We start from the raw sequence: 22,727 nt of genomic DNA, 5'->3' as shown, positions 1-22,727 counted from the left end.
TTTCAGTGTCTGCTGCAAACAGCTCAGATAAAAGCACAGGGAATTATCCAGCCCTTCCAAAGAACCTTCTGCTGCAGAGCCTTTCCCTAAGCCATTCTACAACTGACCTGGGCAATTAACAGCAAAGCCTCTCCAGCCCAAGCAGCTGCAGAGGAAAATATCTATTTGGCAACCCTGAGACCCGGCAGGGAGTGAGGGGGAGGCAGAGAACGGACTGAGGGATGGATTCTCACGTTGCTCTTAGCATCTCTAAATACCTCCCTCTTCCCCAGATGATAATTTTCTCTCTGAGTCAGGGTTGGAGAGGCAGCTGAGCACAGCCAGTGCAGGGGCACAACCCTCCCCCGGGTTTCCACGCCCGGCACACGCGGCTCCACACCCCCAGCACCACGCCAGGGGCTTTAGCTCCTTTCAGAGTACAAAGAGCGGGTTCATCCCAGCTTATCTCTTCTGCAGCCCCGGCTCTCCCAGCACAGAATCATCCCCAAAGAATGTTTCAGTAATGCTGCGGTGCTGAATTTCAGAGGGACACTTAATCTTGCCCCAGTGGCTCTCCAGGGCCAACTTTCTGAGCATGAAATATTTAACTGCCCGTGGGCGTCCGATTTGATAATAAAGTGACTGCTAAGCAGCCGCTGAAATAAGCATGTGAGGAGGAGAGCAGGAGCTATCAAATACACAAACCAGCCTAATTACTGTCTTCCTTCCATCCCCATGAACCCCTGGGCACTGCTCACACTTCCCAGCAGCAGGGACCCAGTAAAACAACACTTCCAAAGCATTGGGATAGTCAGCAGGGAAGAACTGGAAGGAGGAAATCAGGATCAAGGTTGGTGAGGGGCGTTGTTATCAAGTTTTTCTCATTTTGGGGATGTGAAAACATCTGGCTTGCCTAAAAGTAACCAAGCCCTGTGTTTGAGCAAAAAACTTTGAAACTGCTTGCAATTCTGCTACTCCCTCACTCCAATGAACTTTATCTTCTGGTATTAACACCTTGCAGACTCCCAGGTGAGCATGTGCCTGGTAATGCCTTGTGAGAGTTAGAGGAGGCAACAGAACCCACCCGGGACCCCTGAGGGCAGCATGGCAGAGGGGGGCTGCTGGCACAGAGTCTCTTTAGCAAGCTCAGCCTTACCTCGTCCCACTCGGAAGCGAAGGACGGGGACTTCTCCAGGCGCTTCTTGCCGGCGCTGCAGTTGGAGAGCGATTCGCTGCGGCTCCCCATGGCATCGTCCTCCGTCGGGGAGCAGGTCAGCAGGTCCGAGTCCGACTTGGACAAGCTGCGGCTGAGTTTGAGCTCGGCTTTGGGCTTGCTGCCCGCGTGGGCTCTGCCCACAGCTCTGTCCCCCTCTGGCTCGGCACCGCCGGGGTGCTGCGGCACGTGGGGCGTGACTCCGGCTGCGGGATCCGCCCGGCTGACGTGCTGCACCGTGGCGTACACCGCCGCCTGCGTGGGGTCCGGGGAGCTGCTCCGCGCTGGTCCCGACGAGGACAGCTCAGCATCCTCCAGCTGCATAGCACTGGGGTGGCTCGTGGTTTCTGTGTCCCCCTTCTCCGCGGAGGAAACGAGCCTGAAAGGGTCCTCGCTTATCTCACAGATCGGAGAGGAGCCGTGGAGCAACCCTGAAAACTGCTCTGGCACCTGGATGTCCTGGCTCTCAGCAGAGTCCTGGCTGTGGCCGCCGCTGCTCCTCCTGTGGTCTTCAAGGGGATGAAAATAGAGAGGAGGGGGAAATTAAAAACATGGAAGAAGCGGCAGCAAAATCCCAGCTCTCTCCCTGCCCTCCCTAAGCAAGGGAGGGAGAGATAAAGAGAGAACAGTTCCGTATTGTTCCGCGTGCTCAACTTGTACCCAAAGTCGTGGCATTTATGAAATTCCAAACACTGGCCCGATTTACGCAATCTGGCAGCTCTCCGTGTTTTTTATTCCTGTTAACACTAACTATCAGGCCTTGCTATATAAGGCCAAGAGAAGTGCTAACTATATCCTGCAGAGAGAGCAAGTGAGGTGGGAGCAGCAGAGACGGAGGCTCCTGGAACATCTGATCCGTTTCCACAAAGGCCAGAGCGTTATTTAGAGCCGCGAGCCCGGCTCTTGGCACGGCCTGCAGGGTGGGAAAACGCCTGGACTGTAATCGACCTGCCAATTCCAAAATCCGCTCCCAAAAAAACCCACTGCTTCCCTCCCTAGTGGCTTCCGAGTTTAACCTCTCCTCCCTGCTCAGGGGAGAGAAATAAACAGTTTATGCAAGGAAAAAAAAAAACCTTGAGCAAAAAGTCTCTTTTTGCAATGAGCTGAGCACAGAGTGGTCAGAGCTGGTGGAGCACTGGCTGCCCCTGAAACGTGACACTGGTTCCCAGCTACTCCTGCCCCAGCAACCTTAATATCAGGTACCAGGGTCCTGCATAAACCATGAAGAATTGACTGATCCCAAGTGCTGAGCACACAAACACACACACACACACTCACCTTCGTCACAGCTGAACGAGCATTTCAACTGCAAAAGCAAAAAACTTTGTCAAGCCAACAAGTCTAACTTTGGTTTCCTAGGATTCCTTCATCCTCCCAGCATTGCTTGTGAATTTTAACTGCTTCCATTTAGTGCTGAAGAAATTCTTCAGTCTGAGGACTAAAAATTGATGCTGCAAGGGAACAATGCAGTGAAAGGCTCCGATAATGAGGCTCTGAAGTGCAGGGAGGATGTTTGGATGTGAAGAGGAAATCTCTTTGAAGACAGCAGCTCTGGGAAGCCAAGGCAAAGGAACCCTCCTTTCCGTGAGGAAAATAATGAGTTCTACTCTAACTAAAAGCAGCCTGTTAGCAGCAGCAGAGAGCTCAACTCAGCTCCCAGCACCTCTCCAGCACCAAGCCTGACCAGGGAATTTTCAAACACCAATACCTGTTGGGCTTTGTGGTCTGTCCTCACACCAGAAATGGGCAGGAAAGGGCTGAATCAGTCATTTCCCTTTGTGTGGGGTCCCAGGTACCCCGTGCCTGGTGAGCATGGTGAGTCCCTCTTGCAGGCACAGGAGGCCAGGAGCAGCCACAGCCCTCACTGGGATCAAGTGATGCGAGGGATTATCTCATCCTGGATCCTATGAGTTAGAGATTCCAGGACAGTGAAGTAGTTGTTGACTCTCTTGCACAGGCACATAAACCACCAGCTCTGGAGCTGCCAGGGGGAGGCAGGTCCCAGTGCTGGGAGAGGGACCAGCAGCAGCACCCACATTACAAGGCCAGACTAAACCCAGTTACTTGGCATAAAGCTCTGAAACTCCAGTGCTGGAGAGAAACCTCAGAGGATAAACCTCAGAGGATAAACCTCAGAGGAGATCAGATGTGCTGAATTCACAGGACTGACTGGTACTAATGCAAAGCCACAGAGAGGTGAGCAAGACAGCAGTGATGGGACAGTCATATAAACCTGTGGGGAAAGGAAAACTTTTGCAGTTTTTCTTCCCATCCTCTTCCCTTCCTTGTAAACCACTTCTTCCATGCCCCAGCTGAACCTTTACTGACATTTCTGCTGAAGGCAGAGAGGCGGCTGGCCAAAGTTTGTGCCACGTGCTGCAACACTTGAGTCCAGCCAGAACAAAGTGCTCCAAATCCAGCTCCAGCACCTCACAAAAGGGCTCCTGTTGGACAGGAATCCCAGCCACCCACTCATGTGTGAGCTGAAGAGGGACTCTGAAACACAGGGCAGCTGCCAGGGGAGGAAGGGACGCAGTGAGTGCAACAGCACTTGCTCAGAAGTTGAGAGAAACATCTTGAAGGAGACATTTCAGAGCCTGAAACATCTTGAAGTAGACATTTCAGAGCCTGCCCTGAAAGCTGCAGACAGAAGAACTAATGTAGAAAGTCATCTCAGTCTTTTTGTCACTGAGGTGTACACAGCAGAACATGAAGGGCTCTCCAGGCCTCTCCTTTAGGAGAACTGAAAGAACCATCCTCCTCCAGTTACACCTTTCTGAGTTACACTCAGAAAGGGTCCTTAGCACAGGGACTTCTGCCCAGCTCCCTTCACAGATTTCACACCCCAGCACACACCATTTGACAGATCCTTCTTTTTTCAGCCACAGCCTGATGCAGGTCTCACCCACAGGAGAGGCTGCTCCCGACCCTTCCTGGGATCAGGAGCCTTTCCTGGGATCAGGAGCCCTTCCCGGGATCAGGAGCCTTTCCTGGGATCAGGAGCCCTTCCTGGGATCAGGAGCCTTTCCTGGGATCAGGAGCCCTTCCTGGGATCAGGAGCCTTTCCTGGGATCAGGAGCCCTTCCCGGGATCAGGAGCCTTTCCCCGGATCAGGAGCCTTTCCCCAGATCAGGAGCCCTTCCCGGGATCAGGAGCCCTTCCCGGGATCAGGAGCCCTTGCTGGGATCAGGAGCCCTTGCCGGGATCAGGAGCCTTTCCCGGGATCAGGAGCCCTTCCTGGGATCAGGAGCCTTTCCCCGGATCAGGAGCCCTTCCTGGGATCAGGAGCCCTTGCTGGGATCAGGAGCCCTTGCTGGGATCAGGAGCCCTTCCCGGGATTAGGAGCCCTTCCCGGGATCAGGAGCCCTTGCTGGGATCAGGAGCCCTTGCTGGGATCAGGAGCCCTTGCTGGGTACACACTGTCTGCATCCCAAGGAGGATTCCAATAAGAGCTTCCTGCCAGCAGCCTGAGGACTCCAGATATGAAGCACTTCCCTAAACACTCCATGCTAAGCTGTAACCACCCTGCCTCCACTGGATTTTTTCCCTATATATCAGCAGCAGGATTTGTCTCATGACCCTGGATTAGGAGAATGAAACTGTTCCTGCAGCTGCTGCCTGCTCAAGCTCCCCAACCTTAAAATTAGTGAGGGCATACAGCAGCCTCTGATTTGCACGTGGAAAAGGCTGCCCATGTTACATCATGCCAGAATTTGTCAAGTGAGGAGCAGGCAAATCTCCCTGCTGTGAAACAGAAGGCCAGAGGAAGAAGCTGGCCTTGAGGGGTGCAAAAATATCCCTCACCTACAACAGAACTGAAACACAGGTCCATTCCACAGCCAGCTGCCTCATGTGGAACCCAGCTGAGGATGGCACTCCTGTGTTAGCCTCATCAAGCTCAGTCATTCCAGGCAGGGTTTATCCACCTGAATTTGTGCTCTTCTGTACTCTCCTCTTCAGAAAGGGCAATGAGACACTTCCCTGCTTAGGGAGATCATTAATGTGACTCTAACAACACCATGACAGCAGAAACGCAGTCTTGGGCCCAGGATATGGGACAGAGGTCTGTCCTCTGTCCCTGACAACACCACGTGAGGACACGCAGGCTGTGGGTTTGTACTGTCCTGCATCTCACAGCAAACCAAGAGCTGTCCCCAAACCTCTGCCTGCCATAACCAAGAGTCCCCACAGAAGCCTCACAGTGATGTCCACCCTGTTTCAGCAGCCATATTCTGGCTCTCAGGAAAGAGTTTCTTTCAATCTCTCAGCAGCATGTTCTGATTTTATTGCTGGCTCGTTTCAGCTCGCTGGTTAGCAGCACAGTCACACTAACCACAAAAAAAAATCTCTAACAGGAGGAAGGGCAGAGTGGGGACCAAACAACCTCAACAAGTATCAGTTTGTAATAACCACCAGAAGGCACCGAGTCAGTCCTACCTGCAGCTGGTCACTGCTGACAACACCTGGGTGTGACTCCTGAGAATCCAAATAGGTCAAACTCAAGACTTTTCAGCCTCCATTAGGTCTCCCTGGAGGCAGCAGGAGCTGAGAAGCCTCCTCCTGGTCACTCCACACACATTCCTGCTCTTTTGCCCTGTTTTCACACCCTGTTACAGGGCCTGAGTGCCCTGACTTCACACATGTGACTGCACACCAAAGTGGATGGGAGAGCATTTGGCTTAAACCACTCCTGATACTCTGCCCAAAACATGAGGCCAACTTCTCCCAGCGCTCCAGCATGTGACAGCGAGCTGCTCTAACACACACAAAGGCCACCAAAGCCAGCAGATAATGCCACATTCATCTGCTTGCTGGACACAGGACAACTGGCAGCCAGAGGAACAAAGGCAGCTATCACAGATGAAAGGCACCATTAAACCCACGTGCCTGAAATTCAGCCTTTCCTCTGCCCTGAAACGCCCTTTCAACAGCCACAAGAACCCAAGCTCTCCTCTCCTGACCAAAGGCTGCTCCAGAACTCATGCAGAAGGCCAGACCCTCAGATTGAGAGCCAAGAACCAGTTCAAAGCCATGCTTCAGCCTGTCCTGTGTCTTGGGATTGAGCTGCTGCCTTTGATGCTCCAGGATCCTTCTGACACAGAGGTGGGAAAATTCTCCAACACCCCAAGTAAGGCTTTGGTCTTGCCCTCAGCTCTTGTCTAATTCTGCCACTCCTTATCTTCTCCCCCCACCATCAGCCACAGTGCTGACTCCATTTAAAGAATAGGAAAGTCAGGGAAGATGAGGAAAAATCCAACTGCATCCTTGGACTTCTCCCACTGTAACAGTGGGAAGGCTCCAAGCTTGTTACCAACACCTTCCATAGAGTGAAAAACATCAAGTCACAGCTCTGATCTTTCAAAATGTACATTAAAAGATGTGACTCTGCTCTGGATCCATAGAAGGACCCATAAAGCTCTTCCTGAAACCTCTCCTGTCTTCAGGTGTTCAGGGGAAGAGACCCACATCAAGAACAGGCAGCTGTGTTACTCTGAGGTTTTATTTTAAGCTGGCACAATTAGAACACACCTCCACTCCTACCAATCAGGCCTGGACACAGCAGCCAGGGGAAGGAGGGGAGCAGTTGGAATAGCTCAGGCCTGAATAACCAGCAAGAGCTGCCCACTGATGAAAGCCTGAAAGCCCCAGCTCGATGTCTCTTGCCCAAGGACTGCTCCTGGCCCAGATTGCAAAGCACCAATGTGAAAAGCTCCCAAAATTTGCCTCTGGCAGTGAGGAGCTTTGGCAAGTGCTGGTGGGAACACAATGACCTCTTGTGCCACCCTGGAGCAGCCAGGAGAGCAGCAGGACCCGAGCAATGACAGCTAACATGCTGCAAGGACAGGAAAAAAGCTGCAGATCTGACAGAGAAGTCAATGAGGCATCACCTCAAGTCCTCTTTAGCCCTGTCCATCCTCAGAGGGAGAGGGGTTCCAGTGTGAGAATCCAAACTAAATCCACCCAAATTCCTGCTCAGAACTTCTGAATAAAGCGGAAATCTTTTCCCTCTAAACAAATCTTTTGTTGTTATTGTTGAAGGAAGGCCAAAAAGTCAACAACAGCCAAACACAAGAGACAAGGTGTTCCCAGATGCTTTGTAAAGCTGGAAGGTCCTTCTGGGGGATGAGAAACTGCCTCAATATCAATCTGTGTACCCCCATGGTCTCAGACAGTTTTAGTTCTTGCCCTACACATTTGTGTTTTCCTCCTCTGTTAGTTTCCATCCCAAATTAGCTCTAACACAGAGCAGGATGTTGATTTTACAGCAGGATAACAGAAACCTGCAGCGCCAGCTGGATGGAGAACACGGCTCACTGGAACACTCATTTTGCTCATCTTCCCTGGCAGAGGCACAGCCTCCAGCCTCTCACCCTCTGCCTTTGCTTGGCCAGGCATGAGATTTGGGCATTTCTGAGGTCACAGAGCAGATCCTTGCAATCTCTGAACCGTCCCACAGTGGAGCTGCCCTTCCTGCGCGTACACTGTGTACAGGAACGCTCAGAGCTCTCCTTCACAGAGAGATTACCAGGAAACACAACAATCACCCTCCAGCCCCCACCCAGCAGGGACTTTTCATTGTTCCACTTGCCCTCTGCCCCCCATGTTTTCCTGAAACGTATGCAAGCAAACAGCTCTGCTTTTTGGATGGTCACTCACCTTTTGTTTTCCTGTCCACTGCAACCGGCTTTTTAGTTTCTGCTGTAAGCAGCAGCTCGTAGGGGTGTTCCTCTTCCTCAGCTCCACTTCCCCTGCTCTTCCCCCGGGCAGCAGAGGCCTAATGAAGAACAGCACAATGTGGTGCTCTGCAAAGCAAGGCTTTGTCCCAGCATAAACCTCACAGCCTCTATGCCATGGGTTAAGCAAAGAATTAGACAGAGGCAACACCTTCACTGTGGAGCGTGAGTCAAAATGTGATAATCTCCTTTGGGGTTTTTAACCCCCTCAAAAAAACCCCACCCAAGCCCTGTTAATTTTTAGTATTTCAGGCTGCTGACAGCTTTCCAGCACTGACCAAACTGTGCAAGGGCTGCAGACAGTCTGGAGGGGGAAAAGAGCTGAGACCGTTGTTCCTGTTCATCCCATCTCAGACTCGCTGTTGCCATTGGAATTTGCATCGTCATTCACTTTTTAGCTGCCGGCCCTATTAGGACAGGACTGAAAAAGAACAAATGCCCAAATCCTTGCCACCCTCTCAGATCTGCATTCCTGACCTCAGGGTGTATGGCATATTCAGAACTAAAGAGTCCTCAGGCAGCACTGTATGAACTCAGTTTAACTTCAGGATGTGCAGCAGCGATTGTGCTCATTTAAATCCCGCAAAGCCTCCACTTAGAGCTGGTTTGTAACCCTGGCAGACTCTCCCTGAGCTGTTCTGGACAGGGATGAGGTTGTGGTGCAGGATCCGGAGTCTTGCTGCAGACTCGCACATGTTGGGCTGCATCAATGCCAAGGATGGCAGGCACTGGATCCCTCTGTGCCATCCCAGGGCTGAAGTGGCCACCAGGGCACACTCGGCTGCCTTTCAGCACCATCTCCTGGCCAGATCCTGGCAGACTGATGCAAGCCTGTCCCAGGAGCTCAGTGTGACCCAGGAATGCACCTTAAGAGGCTCCAAGAGAGCTGGGGAAGGGCACGAAGTGAGGGAAAATTGTGAATGCCCTGGAAGCGTTCAAGGCCAGGTTGGATGGAGCTTGGAGCAATCTTGGTTGAGTGGAAGGTGTCCCAGCCCATGACAAGGGCTTGGGACTGGACTTTAAGGTCCCTTCTGGCCCAAACCACTCTGTGACCCCATGTGTGACTACATCCAACAAGAGTGGGACAAACCCAAGCCAGAAATCAAACAATCCCTACCTGCTGCCAGGACAGGAACAACAGCTCTGAACAAAACATCACCCCAGGGAGGGCTCCCACTGCTCAGACCCCTGGACCTGCCACTGCCTCGCCAGCAGAGCTCAGACCACCTCCTGCTTCTTCCCAAAGTGAAAGCACCAGAGCTGCTCCAAGGGCAAACTGCTGCCTACCTGACTGCAGCCCAGCCAGGAGCTCTGGAAGCTTAAAGGAGGCTTGGAAAAGCACCCAAGAGTCAGCAGCACAGACAGGATTCTGACATCCATGTGCTGTTCTGCACGAACCCAGCTGGCTTTTAAAGTGACTTTCCCAATGGGAGGAAACGGGCCATGTCCAGCATGGGAAATATTTATTTATTCTACCTGCTTTGAGCAGGAGCTGCCAGGCAAACCTGCTCCTTTCCAGGTGAAGGAGCTCATAATGAGCAAATTAGGGAAAAATTCTGACCAGATGGTGGCACAAACCCATCAGACCAGAACAGCAGGTAAGAGGTTCTTGCCAGTGATCTTGGAAAAATCCTGCCCAGCAGCAGCCTGTTAGCACAGCAGCAGCCTGGACCTTCAGGGAGGCTCTGGTACTCTCCTGACACTCCTGTGGATGATGATTCCTGTGCTGTCCTCTTTAAATGCACCAAAGGCAGGAGCTCTCCAGCAGCACACAGTTCCCAGCTTCTACTCTGTGAGCTTGCACAGGCCTGGTGACACTTGGTTTTCTCCATCTCTCATCCTTCCAAGCTCTAAATAGTGATACAGGTTCAAATTCACTCAAAACAAAGATTATTGCTGGAGAACTCTGCTTGCTCTGAGGGCTTTGTGACCAGGAGCAACACCACCAAGTAAAGCTTTCTTCCAATTCAGCTTTTAGCTCTTCAGCCATGTTGTTTGCATGTATAAATGTTCATCGCTACCAAAGCCCAAAAATAAGATGCTGTGAATAATGAGGATGCTCTTTAAGGTGTACTTAATCCACAGGAGAGGACTTTGAAAGACTTTTTGAAGGGTAACTCATCTCTTCCTCTCTTCTCCCTCCCCAGAGCTGTAGACCAAACTCCTGGAGCCAACGTGGCGCCTTGTCCTTGATCTGCACTTCCCTTCTGGAGACAAGCAGTAAACAACTGGAACTGAAGTTTAATTTGACAGTGCAGACTCTTACTCAGCTCCAAACCCAGAAGGTTTCTGCAGATAGTGAAAGGCACCACTCAAGCACCTCCAAACAATCAGCTCCTTTGCCTGTTTGTACCAACGCCTTTCCGTGATGAAAGTGAATTTTCTTGTTTATGCTCATCTGTTTTGACTGATAGCCCCAGCTTGGCAAGGAATAAAAAGATTACTTTGGAAAACTAGAGTTTGGCCCAACCCCGGAATACTGAATGACTAAGTGTCCTGGCTCCAATGGGAGAGCAGGGCTGGAGGGGGGCAGATTGGGATGCTGCAGAATGTTTACAGCATTCCCAGAGCATGTGCACACCTGCCCAGCCCAAGGAGAGCATGCTCTGAGGTGATAAAAGATGGGCAAGAGTCAAAAAAGCAGAGAAGGCGAGGAGGAACAAGCAAAGTAAAAGGATCAGTCCCAAACTCCTCATCAGCATGTCCAAAAGTTCATTTCCAGGCAGCCACACGCTGCCTGTAAGTTTTGTCACTGAAGCTGGTCACAAATCAAGGTCTCCCCGGCAAGTCACTCTGCCATTTGCCAGCAAGATTCCCTTTAATGGATTGTGCTTCCAAAGCCATTAAAGGCAGGACAACACAGCAGGTGTTTGGTAATTAAATGTGGCAAGAAAGCTCAGCAGGAACGGTCAGAGCACGTTTCCCTCCCTCGTGTTTATTGTCATAAACAAGTTCTGCTTCCCAATTACTGCATGACCTGCTGCCCAGCTCTCCTCTGCCAGAGCCAGGCACAGGACTGGTTACACCCCCTGCATTGGAACAGCAGTGCAGGGATCTGTCCACAATGTCACATCCCAGTTTCCCTGTTCATGCACAGGAGTTTACTCCCTCCCTGCAGTCCGTTCTACTACAGCAGGCCATGTTCACCCGTGTCTCCAGAAAATCTCATTTATGCCTTGCAGAACTCCAGCAGATCAGCACATTCAGAGAAAGCACCTGCAGAACCAGAGCCTGCTCTGACAGCAGAGGTGGCACACGCTCCACGAGCTTCACACACAACCCACTGCCTTTGGGAGAGCACAGAAATCCACAGGATTTGGATTTGCTTTGAAGGTTTTCCTGGGTGTCAGCAGAAGTTGCCAAGGCACATTCGTGGTTTCCCACAGCCGTGTCTCCAGGAGAGTCCTTACATCTGAGGTTCACAGGCAGGTGAATAAGTTGAGCAACAGGAAGCCCCAGCAGCAACAATATGAACGGGGAGAGCTTGAGTTCCATCAGAAAGCAGCTCACATGCACTGACCCCTGCAGAAGGCAGCTTTAACACATGCTGGGCCAGACTCTCAGCTGAATTCAAGCCCCTGATCCCTGCTCATGTGAGTGGGACCCACAAGCCCATGCAGCTCCTCCCCAGCTGGGAGCTCGGAGGAAGCAGAACTCACGGCCCCTCTGTGTTTCAGTCCAACTGAAGATGCCTGCGGTGGGATCATTACTAGTGGGCAATGGTCCACATCGCAATGTGGGTCACAAAAATCTCCTCCTAAGGGAATTCTCAGCCAAGAATAGGAAAGTAAGGCTGGAGGTCAACTGTGAGGTGCCCTGGAAGAACCGGACAAAGGAAGTTCCCATGGTAAGGGACGGCAGCAATGCTGAGTGAGGGAATACTTCACATTCACAGCCCAGCAAGCACAGGAGGTAACAGCATCCTTGGCTCCTCCCAAACTATTAAAACTGATGTTTAAACCACTCTCCCACGAAACACCCCAGAGCCAGCCCTGTGTACCTCACAGGGAGCACTGTGTCCTGTCTTCTTCTCCACATTCTGCTCCTCATCTTCATCAGGCGGGGGCTTGGCCGGCGGGGGAGGGCGTTCTCTCTGCAGGTGAGACAGACACTGTCAGCTCAGCCCTTCTGCCCCTGCCAGCCCCATGTCCCCACTGCTGTGGATGCAGCAAGGGCCTCTTCAAATTAATCTGGGGGAGGAGAAGTTCAGCTCTAAAGGCACAGAGTTGGGCAATGGCTGCTGCCTTTGCTCCTCCTCTTCCTCAGGACACTGATCTGTTCACACCAGTCTCACTCAGACCCAAACCATCATCTCCACAGCATTACACAGGAGAGGGAACAATGAGCTGATCAGAAGAAAGGGCTTGTGGCTAAGTGAAACTGATGCCAGAGGCACCTTTTATAGTGGAAAACTCTAGGTATCAAGAATCTATGCTGCACTGCTCTCCTCTGATATCCTGGGATTGCAACTGGGCAGCTGGAGCTGCTGCCTGGTCCCGAGGCCGAGCACATCCCAGGGACACCTCCTGCCCAGCCACAGCTCCATCTAATGGCAAAGGGAGCAGCAGAGCTGCACTGCTCAAACTCCAGCCAACTACTGGAGCATGTCCCTCCTCCTGCTCTTTTCTCTGCAGTTCAGCTCTCACCTTTCCTTACTTGTGACAGAGCTGGGCTCATTTTACACCAGACACCATCAGCACAGGACAATGACAAGATGTGATCAGTGACAGGACTGCCTGGTACTGCCCACCTGAGAGATCTGGCCAAAATGTCCATCATCCAAAGCTTTTGTCTCATTTCTGTTCTGCTTGGTCTCAGCACAAGCCAAAGGCTGCACCTCTTTGCACAGAGGGAACCATGGTTACTGTGCCCCCAGCAGTTTAATTGTTCACTGCTGCTCTGCCTTTTGTCCAAAAACGCCTCCAACAGAGCAGGCTTTGGAAAACCAACCAGAACACAGAGCCTGAAGCTGACCCAGCACTGCAGGGCCCGTGTCCCATCTGCCCCACAGCAGCCTTCCTGCTGATCGCTACCAGGGCAGCAGATGCAGCTGACAGAAGGTGAGGAAGACTTCTCTGGGGACAGTTCCAGGAGCTCTGCACTGTCTTGTAAAGCCTGGAGTACCCTCTACAGAGCTCTGCAAGTAATACACACAAAAAACCTCTTCTACTGCCAGCTAGTCTCCAACAGGTTATTACAGATAATTTCCTGAGAGCCTCAGCTTTGGTAAAGCAGTGAGACATGAGAAGATGCTCCACACGAGTTTCCAGAACTTTTTTCAGGACAAGAAGTCAGCCCTTCTGCAAAATGTAATCTCCTGACAGACCAAGATTAACTGGCACCAGTGCACTGCCAGGAAACAGGAGGATACAACACAAGGTGAAATGAAGAAGCTGCTGCTTTTACACAATCCCTGTGGACAGGGCAGGGAAGCGGAGGCACCTGCCTGCTCTCATCAACATCAGGGAAGGATTTAAAGATTTCCTCATGCATGGGCAGCCTGCTGCAAAGCCTGACCCTGCAGGCCAGCCCCCTGTGTCTCTAGGGGAAGCAGGGGTGAGCTACGTACAGGCCTGACCCCGGCTGCTTTGAGGCCGCTGGGCTCGGCCTCTCCCCTGCTCCCGGACTCGCGGTCGGACGATCTCCCGCTGGCCAGGCTGTCCAGGGAGTGGCAGGACGTGGCGTTGTACAAAGCCTCATAGGGGCTCTCCTCCTCGGGGTTCACATCGAAATCGAGGATCAGCTCTGTGACAGCTTTGTCCACGTCACCTGCAGGGGAAGAGAGATGGGATTGTCACCAGATCTCCTGCCCTCGGTGCTGGCAGGGGGAGGAATGCTGGTGATGCCCACCCTGAGATGTCCGGCCCGAGGGATCGGTGGCTGGAGCGAGCGGGGCTGGAGCAGATTTCTCCACAGCTTTGGCACTTTTCTTCCCGACGGTGTAATCTGCAAGGGGGTTGGGGGACAGGGTCAGCTCACGTCAATCTGGCTTTCTGTCCCCTCCAGCCAATGGCGCCTCCTCCCTCGTGGGTGGAAGGCCAACTGTCAGCTTATTAAGTGTCCGAAAAAAAAAATAACATTATTAAAACTTGTATCTTAGATCCCAAAATAGAAGCAGGCGGCCTCTTTAATCACAGGCACAAGGGTAGGGATGGTCCTTTGAACTTTCAGAGTCTTTAATCAGAAAGCTGCAAAGCTGCTGCACGGACACTGTGTCGGAGTAAATTCGTGTTGCATTCACAAACTCCATCACTGAACAGAGTCATAACAAGAGAAAGCAATTCCAGCTGCAGCCCCCAACCACAGCCAAAGCCAGAAACACTAAGCTGATGTAACATCCAACAGCAGCTCCCTCCTGAGGAAAAGGAAAAGCCTTTATCTGCAACACCTCCAGTTTTAAAGCCCATCTTTGTCTTCAGTTGCTGAATAAAGCTCAAACATTCCAGCCTCACAGGCATAGCTTAGTTAAAAGTCTGAGAAGTGCTTTGAACCTGCAAAGCTCCCAAATGCTCAGCATGAATAACACACCCCAGCTCCAAATGCTTCTGATCCTCCCCACAGCTGAGAGGAAATGCAGACAGCGTAATTACAAGGTATGAATTTAGCCAAGATGTCACATTTCATTCCCGGATTTGGACAGACACAATGGACCAAGCTCCTTTATAAAACACAAGTAATCAAGGCCTTTTCTGTAAATCTCATCTGCAAATTCCATGCCCAAGCCTCACAAGGAGGGGAGGAGCAGGATGTGAGATTTGTGGACGACAATTTGTCTACACAGACACGTAAAGGGGAGTTACACCAGAACCATTTCTAAAGCTGTTACTTTGCATTCTGCAAGCAGATTCAGGCTATCCTTAATTTTAATTAACTTCTAAAGTGAGCTAAACAAAGCTCAATTAAGCCCATTTAAACTGTAAAAGTCATGCCACACTCCCTCAGCAAAGGGCTAATCCTCCTAAATCCCCCCAAGTCCTCCTCCAAACATTTGGTCTGAAGCTCACCCCAGTGTTTCAGCACCAGTTCTTCCAACACAGTGTGAAGCTGCTCTGCTTTTAGCACTTTCCAGATCTACAAAAACACATCCTGTACCTGCCCTGGCACAATCAGCACCCCAAGCTTTCCCCTCCTCCCCAGAGGCAGAGCTGCATTACCCACCTTCAATGAGAGCTGCTATGTGCTGGCTTTTCTGGGAAGGAAGCTCCCTCACAATGTCCAGAGCAGTCAGGCCTCTGTTATCCTTTATGTTCACATCAATACCTGTGGCCACAGGGGGACAGAGGGCAAAAGCAAGAATATTGTCTAACTATGTGCAGGTTCATGTATTTCATCAAGTCACATTTGTGATCCTCACTGGGGGGAGCTAAAAGGCACTCTAGAGACAAATCTAAAGCCAAATCCAAGAGCCAACCTCTCCTGTATCCTGCTCTGAGGAGCTCTGACAGCTGGATGGACAAACCTGCTGCCCTAGAAAGGGATTTCCTCAAGCTCTGGGTGAAGGGATCACCACATTAGTGCTTCAAAGGGGGAACATTCTCTCACCTGCAGCCAGCAATATTTGTACCACATCTGTCTTGCCAAACAAAGCAGCTTCGTGCAAAGCACTGCCTTTCTCAGTCTGCAAATTAAATGGAAACATAGCATGAAGCCAGACAGCAGGGAATGGTGAGGGAGGCACAGCTTAGAGGGTTACAGCAGCAATAAATACACGGCGTTGTACACGAGGTGTGGGCAGCACTACCTATGGCTGAGGACGGACTGTCAACGTTATTACAACGCTGAGGATGTGGGATGGAAAATGGGGATGGTTCCATCAGAGAGACCAACAAAGGGCCTTCCACAGCTTGGCAAGAAGTCACGTCCTGACAAGGGAAAACAAGATCCACGTACAAGCCATTGCTGTGAAAACAGCACGCTCACAAGTGGCTTGATAGGAAGAGACACGTTTGCCTATCAAGAGCTCACAGCACTGCAGGGCAGAACAGCTTCGGCCGCAGGGTGTTTCTGTCCCTCCCTCCGTGTCTGGGGCTTTGCCCGGCCCCTGAGCAGGTGTGAGGCATGCACAGCACCCAGCCCCTCCGGGCAGCCCCCCCGAGCAGCCCAGAGCTGCACACACAGCCCAGCAGAACACAAAGCTCTCCTCAGCTCCTGCCAGCGCTGCCTCTGCGAGGAGAGCTGCTGGAGCTCTCCAACCCCAGCCACCAGCCCAGCCCTGCTCAGCCCCACCAGATACCTGATAGTTGCTGTCCATGCCAGCATCCAGGAGCACGTGCACCACCGCCTTGTGCCCGTTCCTGGCTGCCAGGTGCAGCGGGGTGTGCTTCTTGGTGTTGCAGCTCAGCAGGTTGGGGTGGGCGTTCAAGAGCATCTTCACCACTTCCAGCCTCCCGTAGAGAGCAGCCAGGTCCAGGGGGGTCTCGAACTTGTTGTTGCGCATGGTGGGGTCGGTGAGCTCCTCCAGCAGCACCTTCACCACCTCGGTGTGGCCGTGCTGGGCCGCGCAGTGCAGCGCTGTCTCGTTGTCGTTGTTCTGCGGGGCACGAGCGGCGGCGCGTCAGGGCCAGCCCGCGCCTCGCTCCAACGTCAGGGTTTAAATGCAAAAAACGAGACCAAAAAAATGCAGTGGGGAAATAGAGAGGCCAGGCTGAGCCAGCCTGAGCAATGTTTCACCGTCTGCCTGGGGGTTTGGCATCCCCTCACAAGGTCATTGATCGGCCAGCCCAGCCACAGCTTCAGGGATGTTCTGAACACACCTCAGCTGTGGGAAAGAGGGACTACAGAGGGACCAGCCTGCTTTCCAAGCACTAGGGTCAGAATCCAGGGGCCATTTTAAAGTTTAAGGGATGTTGAGCTGTATCCAGATTCCCATTAATGCTGCTGGCACCTGGGGAAGGCAGTCTGGTATCCTGGAAGCAACCCACACTTCAGGGTGCCACAAAAATAAAAGGCTCAATAAAAGGCAGGCAACCTGTTGTGTGAATTCTATTTGCTGGAGCTTGATCATCGTCATTTTAGATTTAAACTTCAATTGTTTCAAATCCTACTTATCCTGGTTAAAAGAGTCATTCCACCTCTGCAATTCTGGCTGTTTAGAGAAAGGGTGCACCCAGTCCCATGCAGTTTGTGAACCAGAGAGCCGTGCAATTCCACCACTGCAGGAGCAGGCCAGGGCTCAGGGCAGCTGAGGGAAGCAATGTCACAGCAACAAGGGAGCACCCCCAGCTGGAAGCCAGACCCAAACCAGAGTGTGCAGCAGCAGCCAGGCTAAGAACCAGCAATGCAAAGCCCAAAGATGGGCAGTGCAACAGCCTGCATGTGTAGGTGCAAAACAGCAACATGGCCAGATCTAAGAGAGCCTTTCCTCAAATAAAGTTCCTCTCAAGTTTCTAGTGTTACTACTGTGTGTCATCCACAGAGGGATTCTGGTTTAAGAACTTTAGAAACAACTATTTGACAATGTAACCCTCCAAAAACTTTAACACAGTTACACACTTCAACTGAAAGAATCATGGTTGAATTTGTCATTTTAACATTTCCAATAAAATAAACAGAATGTTCTTGTCCTGCTGGAGGCAGCAGCACCACTGCAGAAGGGAATTTGATCCCTGCCTGCCTGCTGTGAGAGCACATGCACACCTTGGAACACTGCTCAGTGTTTTGCACCGTGTCACAAACGGGCGAGGCTGCACAAGCACTCGGATCCTCGTGGGGTGTTCGGTCACTCTCAGGCTCACAGGAGTCCTGTCACTGCCCCAGCTGTTTGTATCTGGCTTTTGCATCACTCCTGTCCCTCCCCCAGTTGTTTGTATCTGGCTTTTGCATCACTCCTCAGCCACAGGCAAAGCAGGAGGGGAGCAGGAGCCGGGAGAGGCTCTGGCAGCTGCAGTGGGAAGGGAAGGGAAGGGAAGGGAAGGGAAGGGAAGGGAAGGGAAGGGAAGGGAAGGGAAGGGAAGGGAAGGGAAGGGAAGGGAAGGGAAGGGAAGGGAAGGGAAGGGAAGGGAAGGGAAGGGAAGGGAAGGGAAGGGAAGGGAAGGGAAGGGAAGGGAAGGGAAGGGAAGGGAAGGGAAGGGAAGGGAAGGGAAGGGAAGGGAAGGGAAGGGAAGGGAAGGGAAGGGAAGGGAAGGGAAGGGAAGGGAAGGGAAGGGAAGGGAAGGGAAGGGAAGGGAAGGGAAGGGAAGGGAAGGGAAGGGAAGGGAAGGGAAGGGAAGGGAAGGGAAGGAGGCAGAACCAGGCACATGCAGGGGGCAAACGGGGGCAAAGCATCACTGCCAGCACAGAAGGTCCAGGTCAAACAGGCTCAGTCCTGGGGGGAGGCACATACACGTGGACAGAGGGCACTGCAGGATACAGAAGTCTGCACAGAAAATATACAAACGGAGTGAGAGGGGACAGAGTTTAGAGAACATCAGAGCTCGCACCTGCCCGTCAGCTCACACTGCTGCTTTGGGCATTTACAGGGTTGGCAAATCCCATTATTCCCGTTTGACAGGGATCAGGGAGCCCACGACAGCTGGGCCCAGGCTCTCAGCCTGCCCCGTGGCACGAGGGATCCTCACTGCCAGGCTTTGTGGAAAGCCTGGAGGACCCCAGCCCCTCTGAGCAGCCCCAGAGCTGTGGGGGCACACGCTGCTCGTGCCATGCTAGCCCTGGCTACTGGGGATTTCCTTGGCTGGGACTGTCCCCTCTCCTTTCTCCCTAGCACAGGGTATGTATCCCTTGGGGGGCTTTAAAGAATGCACCAGCTCCAAGCACCTGCCTGAGGGCTCAGAAATGGGAACACAACATCGTTTAAAAACCTAATTGTTGGAGACTTCCCTCATCTTCCCTGCAGTTCAGTCCAATTTTCCCTAAGCAGATTGAGGCTCCAATGCTCAAGGCAAAATCCCCAGACTTTCCTCCTGCAGCAGAGATCACCAGGCAGTAAAATTCCCCTGAATCATCACAGCAAGTCTCTCCCAATTCCAGACTGTGCAGTGGAAACTCCCACTACTGCCTGAGTCTTTATTGCCTCCATTTTGGGAGAATTTTGAGCAGCCAAAAATATTCCAGTTCTTCAAGGCAAGGGAGTTTGCTCCCTTCCTGCATCATCTCTCCAGGCACAAACCAGAGCAGCAAGCAGGAGTGCTCAGACCTACAGATGTATCAGAGATGGAAAAGGAAAATTCCATTCCAGCAGCCAGAAGGCACATGGCTTCAAATTTCAGAACTACTTAGAAAAACAGAGCACTCCGGAGGGTCGAGGGGCTGCATTCCTGCAGGAATCCTTGCATCCCCCCAGCTCTCAGCTGGAAGAGAGGAGCAATGCCCACCTTGCAGAACACAAACAGGACATGAGGAGGGATGGCTCTGCTTTTTTATGGGCTCCAGCACAGGTTTCAAGCCCTGGCAATGTGATACCACTCACCACACAGGGCCCTGCTGCTCCTCACCCCATGCTCAAGTGGAGAATGCACAGCTCCTTCAAGTGCTGTGTCCATTCTGCTCCCACCACACCATGAGAGAGCTCTGACTGAGCAGAGGGAGATTTGGTTTAAATAAGTAAAAGATTTCTGACCTGCAAAGATCTGAAAGGTTGAATAAACTGCCAAATAAAGGCCGCAGAGCTGTCCCTCTCTGAGGTTTTTGAGAAACTGGTGGGCAAACTCTGCTCAGGAATGGTGTAAGGAGCCTTGATCCTGCCCCAGGGTTGGGAAAGTGGCTACACAGCCCTTCAGTCCCACCCACCCCACTTCTAAGGTTCCTTGGCAGGATTTTTGTTGGTGTCTGAGTATCCAACAGAGTCCTGCTCTATTGACAACCTCCTGTTGGCTGCTCCTGAGAAAACACCACTCTGTGTGACAGGTACAGCTCCACGTGCTCTTCATCACACCTGGCCAGGAACTGGAGCAAAGCTGCTCACAGCTTGTGATGAACCCAACAACTGCGTGTGAATCATCTCTCCCTCTTCAAATCCAAAGCAAAGATTCCCAAAATCTTGTCTTGCTCTAGAGAGCACCTCAGCCATTGTGAACACTGAACTGAGGCTTTAAATAATGCACTTTTCACAGTATAAAACCCAAATTAGCAGACTCTGTAAATAAAAATTCACAAAGAAGGTAACTCCCTGGATGTTTCCTCTTTACACTCCTTCTTCATTCAACATTCCAGTAGTGGAGTGTGTAAGAACTTATTTGGTTATTGAGAACATTTTAGGAAGTTCCTTTCAGGCAACTGAAAGTTGAACTGCTCAACTATGACGTTTCCACAGAAGACATAAAGGTATAAAATTCCCATCTGGATTTTTGCAAAAATCCCCAATTCATATGAGCTTCATGGGAACGCATTTGTGCTCCGAGGGTGGGCACTGGTGTCCCTGAAACAGGGCTCTGCAAAACCACGCCCAACTCCCAGCAAGCCCAGCAGCTCTGGCTTTGTGTTTCTAAGGTCCTGCAGACCAAGCAGAGGGAAACTCTGACAGACAGAAATCTGCCATGGATGGGTGGATCCAAAATAACTGGCTGGAAGCAGCTGTGGCATGGTGGCTCACGGCAGAGATGTCTCAGGGCAGAGCAACAGAGTGTTTGCCACCCCTGGCTTGCAGATTCACTAGAAATAAAACTGAAAAGTGGTGTCTGAGAAACCACCACCAGGAATTTGATCTGCTTTTTCAACAGCTCGGTCTCAGCACAAGCTGATGTTGTGTCTTTTGTAGCTCAAAACAACCAAAAACAAGAGAGGAGCAAAACAGGCCAGAAAACAGGAACAGGAGACCAGGGCTGAAGGATCAAACGACACCACAGACTGAATACCAAAAGAGAGACTATGAATTAAGCAGGACATGGAGGACTTGGGAAGGGAGGCAGGAACATCACTGTCCTCCCTTCCCCCCATAACCACCACCACAGGAATTAACTGTACATTCAAACAACACAGAGCATTATGCATTTGGTAGGAGAAAAGGCATCAAAATTCACTCCAAACAGCCCACAGAGAAAATGCAACCATGGTTAAGCAGGGAAAAAATTCCTTCTCTTTGCATTTATCAGCAACATCAGCACATGAAACAAAACCTAGAACATTGAATTGAAGTGACATTACCTTTGGGAAGTCATCCAGCCCCATCAAGCAAACTGACCATCACTGCGAGTCCTACAAGGCTAAGAAAGGAAGGAGCCCCCAGGAAAGTAAGGAAAAGCTTTCCTTTAATTATGTTTCTATAACTGCTTTGAAGAGAGAAACCCACAGTAAATCAATGGTCCCATTTTCCTTTTCCCCAAGCAGCTGCGAAGTGAACAGGTATTATTGCACCTGGAAGCACGCGAGTGCAGCCTGGAGTGATGATGCAGTGAAATGCTGACAGCAAAGTACACACCTTGGCATTGATATATGGGTCAAAGGGGCCGTACTTTTTGAGTTCTTTGATCTCAAGAGCATTCTACAAAAAGGAAGAGGAAAAAAGAAAAAAAAAATGTGATAATGAAATGGGTGAGATACAGCAACAAAGCAATGGGTGACTCCAAGGGGTGGAATGGCAGGACACAGCATCTTGTTCCAGTCAGAGCCAGGGCCAGCAAAAGCCATTCCAGCTGGGATTGCTGTAACCTGGACCAGGCTCCAAGCACAGGCTCCTCAGCTGACTTCTCTCACTTAACAGGGTTCCTAATAAACAGACATGAATGAAATATTACCTGCAAGGATCATACTAAGCTCTGGATCTTTTGCAAGGATCACCTCTCTAGCTGCCCTCCTCAGAGCAGAACATTTACACCATGGGCTCTCACTCAGTTCTTGTCAGGTTGATTGAAAAGGGTTATTTGCACTCAAGCCTATGGGATCTGAGTGCCTGCAGACAGGATCAACCACAGCCCCAGCCTGGCAAATGTCACCAGAGACATCAGAACACACATTCCTCTTATTCCTGCTCAGTGGAGGAATTATAGAGAATTGCACTACAATCAGATTTTTCATTCCACGATGTTTTAGCAGCATTTATCCCTGGGGCAGCCTGGTGCATCGAGTTACCCATCCTGGGAAACCTCAGTGTGGCACTTGGGATCCTACAAAGAAGGACTGGGACTCCTAAACCTGCCTCTGAAAGGAGTTTGCTCCCCAGCTTCTGGAAAACTACCATGGAGCAAATCAACAGCAGGGACTCCCCAGATGAACTCAGGCCAGGGGTGTCTGACCTACCTGGGAATGAATGCCCAGGTTCAGCCTGCTGGCACCAAGGCAGGCAAACCTCTGTGGTTTATTCCTTTCCTCCTGAAAGAACACCTGAGTGGTTTGGGAGTTGATTCACAGGGACATGAGATGTTCCTGCCTTAGGGATGGAACAACCACAGCCCATTGCAGCTTTAGCCACCTGATTTGGGCCTGTCACTCTGTGTCTGCCAGACTCACCCAGGGAGGGACAGTTCAGTGACAGCACTCAGCTGGCCTCATTCATGAAACCAGTTCCTGTAAACACAACTCTGCAACAACAGGAATATTTGGGCCTTTCAGTAGCAGCATTTCAGAAGTTCCCTGTAATTTAAGACACCTCTGATGTCCATGGGGCAGTTCCACAGGAGCCAGCCCTCTGCAGTGGACACAGCTGTCTCACAACCCTCACTCCCCCTGCACCCCAGACCAAACCATCAGCTTGACAAAAGGAACAAATCCAAGAGGCTTTTTATTCTTGCCTGATTGTGAAAATAATTCTTTAAGATTAAGCTACGGATTTATCTTGGGGGCAAGTAGTGTTCAAATTATCTTAGAACTCACAAATTAGTGAACTGGAGCAAGTGCCAGAGACAAGCCAGGAGAGCAGCTAAGAGAGCACG

At 51.3% G+C, this 22,727-nt stretch overlaps 1 protein-coding gene across 8 annotated transcripts in view; it reads right to left on the bottom strand.

Annotated features, from left to right (window-relative positions):
* The window catches only part of ANKS1A (ankyrin repeat and sterile alpha motif domain containing 1A), a 78,899-nt gene that overhangs the window by 36,985 nt on the left and 19,187 nt on the right, over positions 1 to 22,727 (bottom strand). For 4 of the 8 annotated variants that reach the window (XM_063418519.1, XM_063418513.1, XM_063418514.1 and 1 more), the window contains exons 4-12: positions 21,278 to 21,340; positions 16,160 to 16,456; positions 15,469 to 15,544; positions 15,085 to 15,186; positions 13,777 to 13,872; positions 13,496 to 13,695; positions 11,927 to 12,019; positions 7,850 to 7,967; positions 1,136 to 1,701 (exon numbers count right to left, since the gene is read on the bottom strand). In XM_063418519.1, coding sequence (XP_063274589.1) covers positions 1,136 to 1,701; positions 7,850 to 7,967; positions 11,927 to 12,019; positions 13,496 to 13,695; positions 13,777 to 13,872; positions 15,085 to 15,186; positions 15,469 to 15,544; positions 16,160 to 16,456; positions 21,278 to 21,340 — 1,611 coding nt within the window. Of the gene's footprint in view, positions 1 to 1,135; positions 1,702 to 7,849; positions 7,968 to 11,926; positions 12,020 to 13,495; positions 13,696 to 13,776; positions 13,873 to 15,084; positions 15,187 to 15,468; positions 15,545 to 16,159; positions 16,457 to 21,277; positions 21,341 to 22,668; positions 22,687 to 22,727 lie in introns of those variants that run through there. The other 4 variants (XM_063418520.1, XM_063418516.1, XM_063418518.1 and 1 more) reach the window with 3 other exon arrangements.

Source organism: Prinia subflava, chromosome 23 (genome assembly GCF_021018805.1).
Source record: "Prinia subflava isolate CZ2003 ecotype Zambia chromosome 23, Cam_Psub_1.2, whole genome shotgun sequence".
Taxonomy (NCBI): domain Eukaryota; kingdom Metazoa; phylum Chordata; class Aves; order Passeriformes; family Cisticolidae; genus Prinia; species Prinia subflava.
Note: the sequence above shows the minus strand (reverse complement) of the source record. Positions and strands in the feature narration are given on the sequence as shown.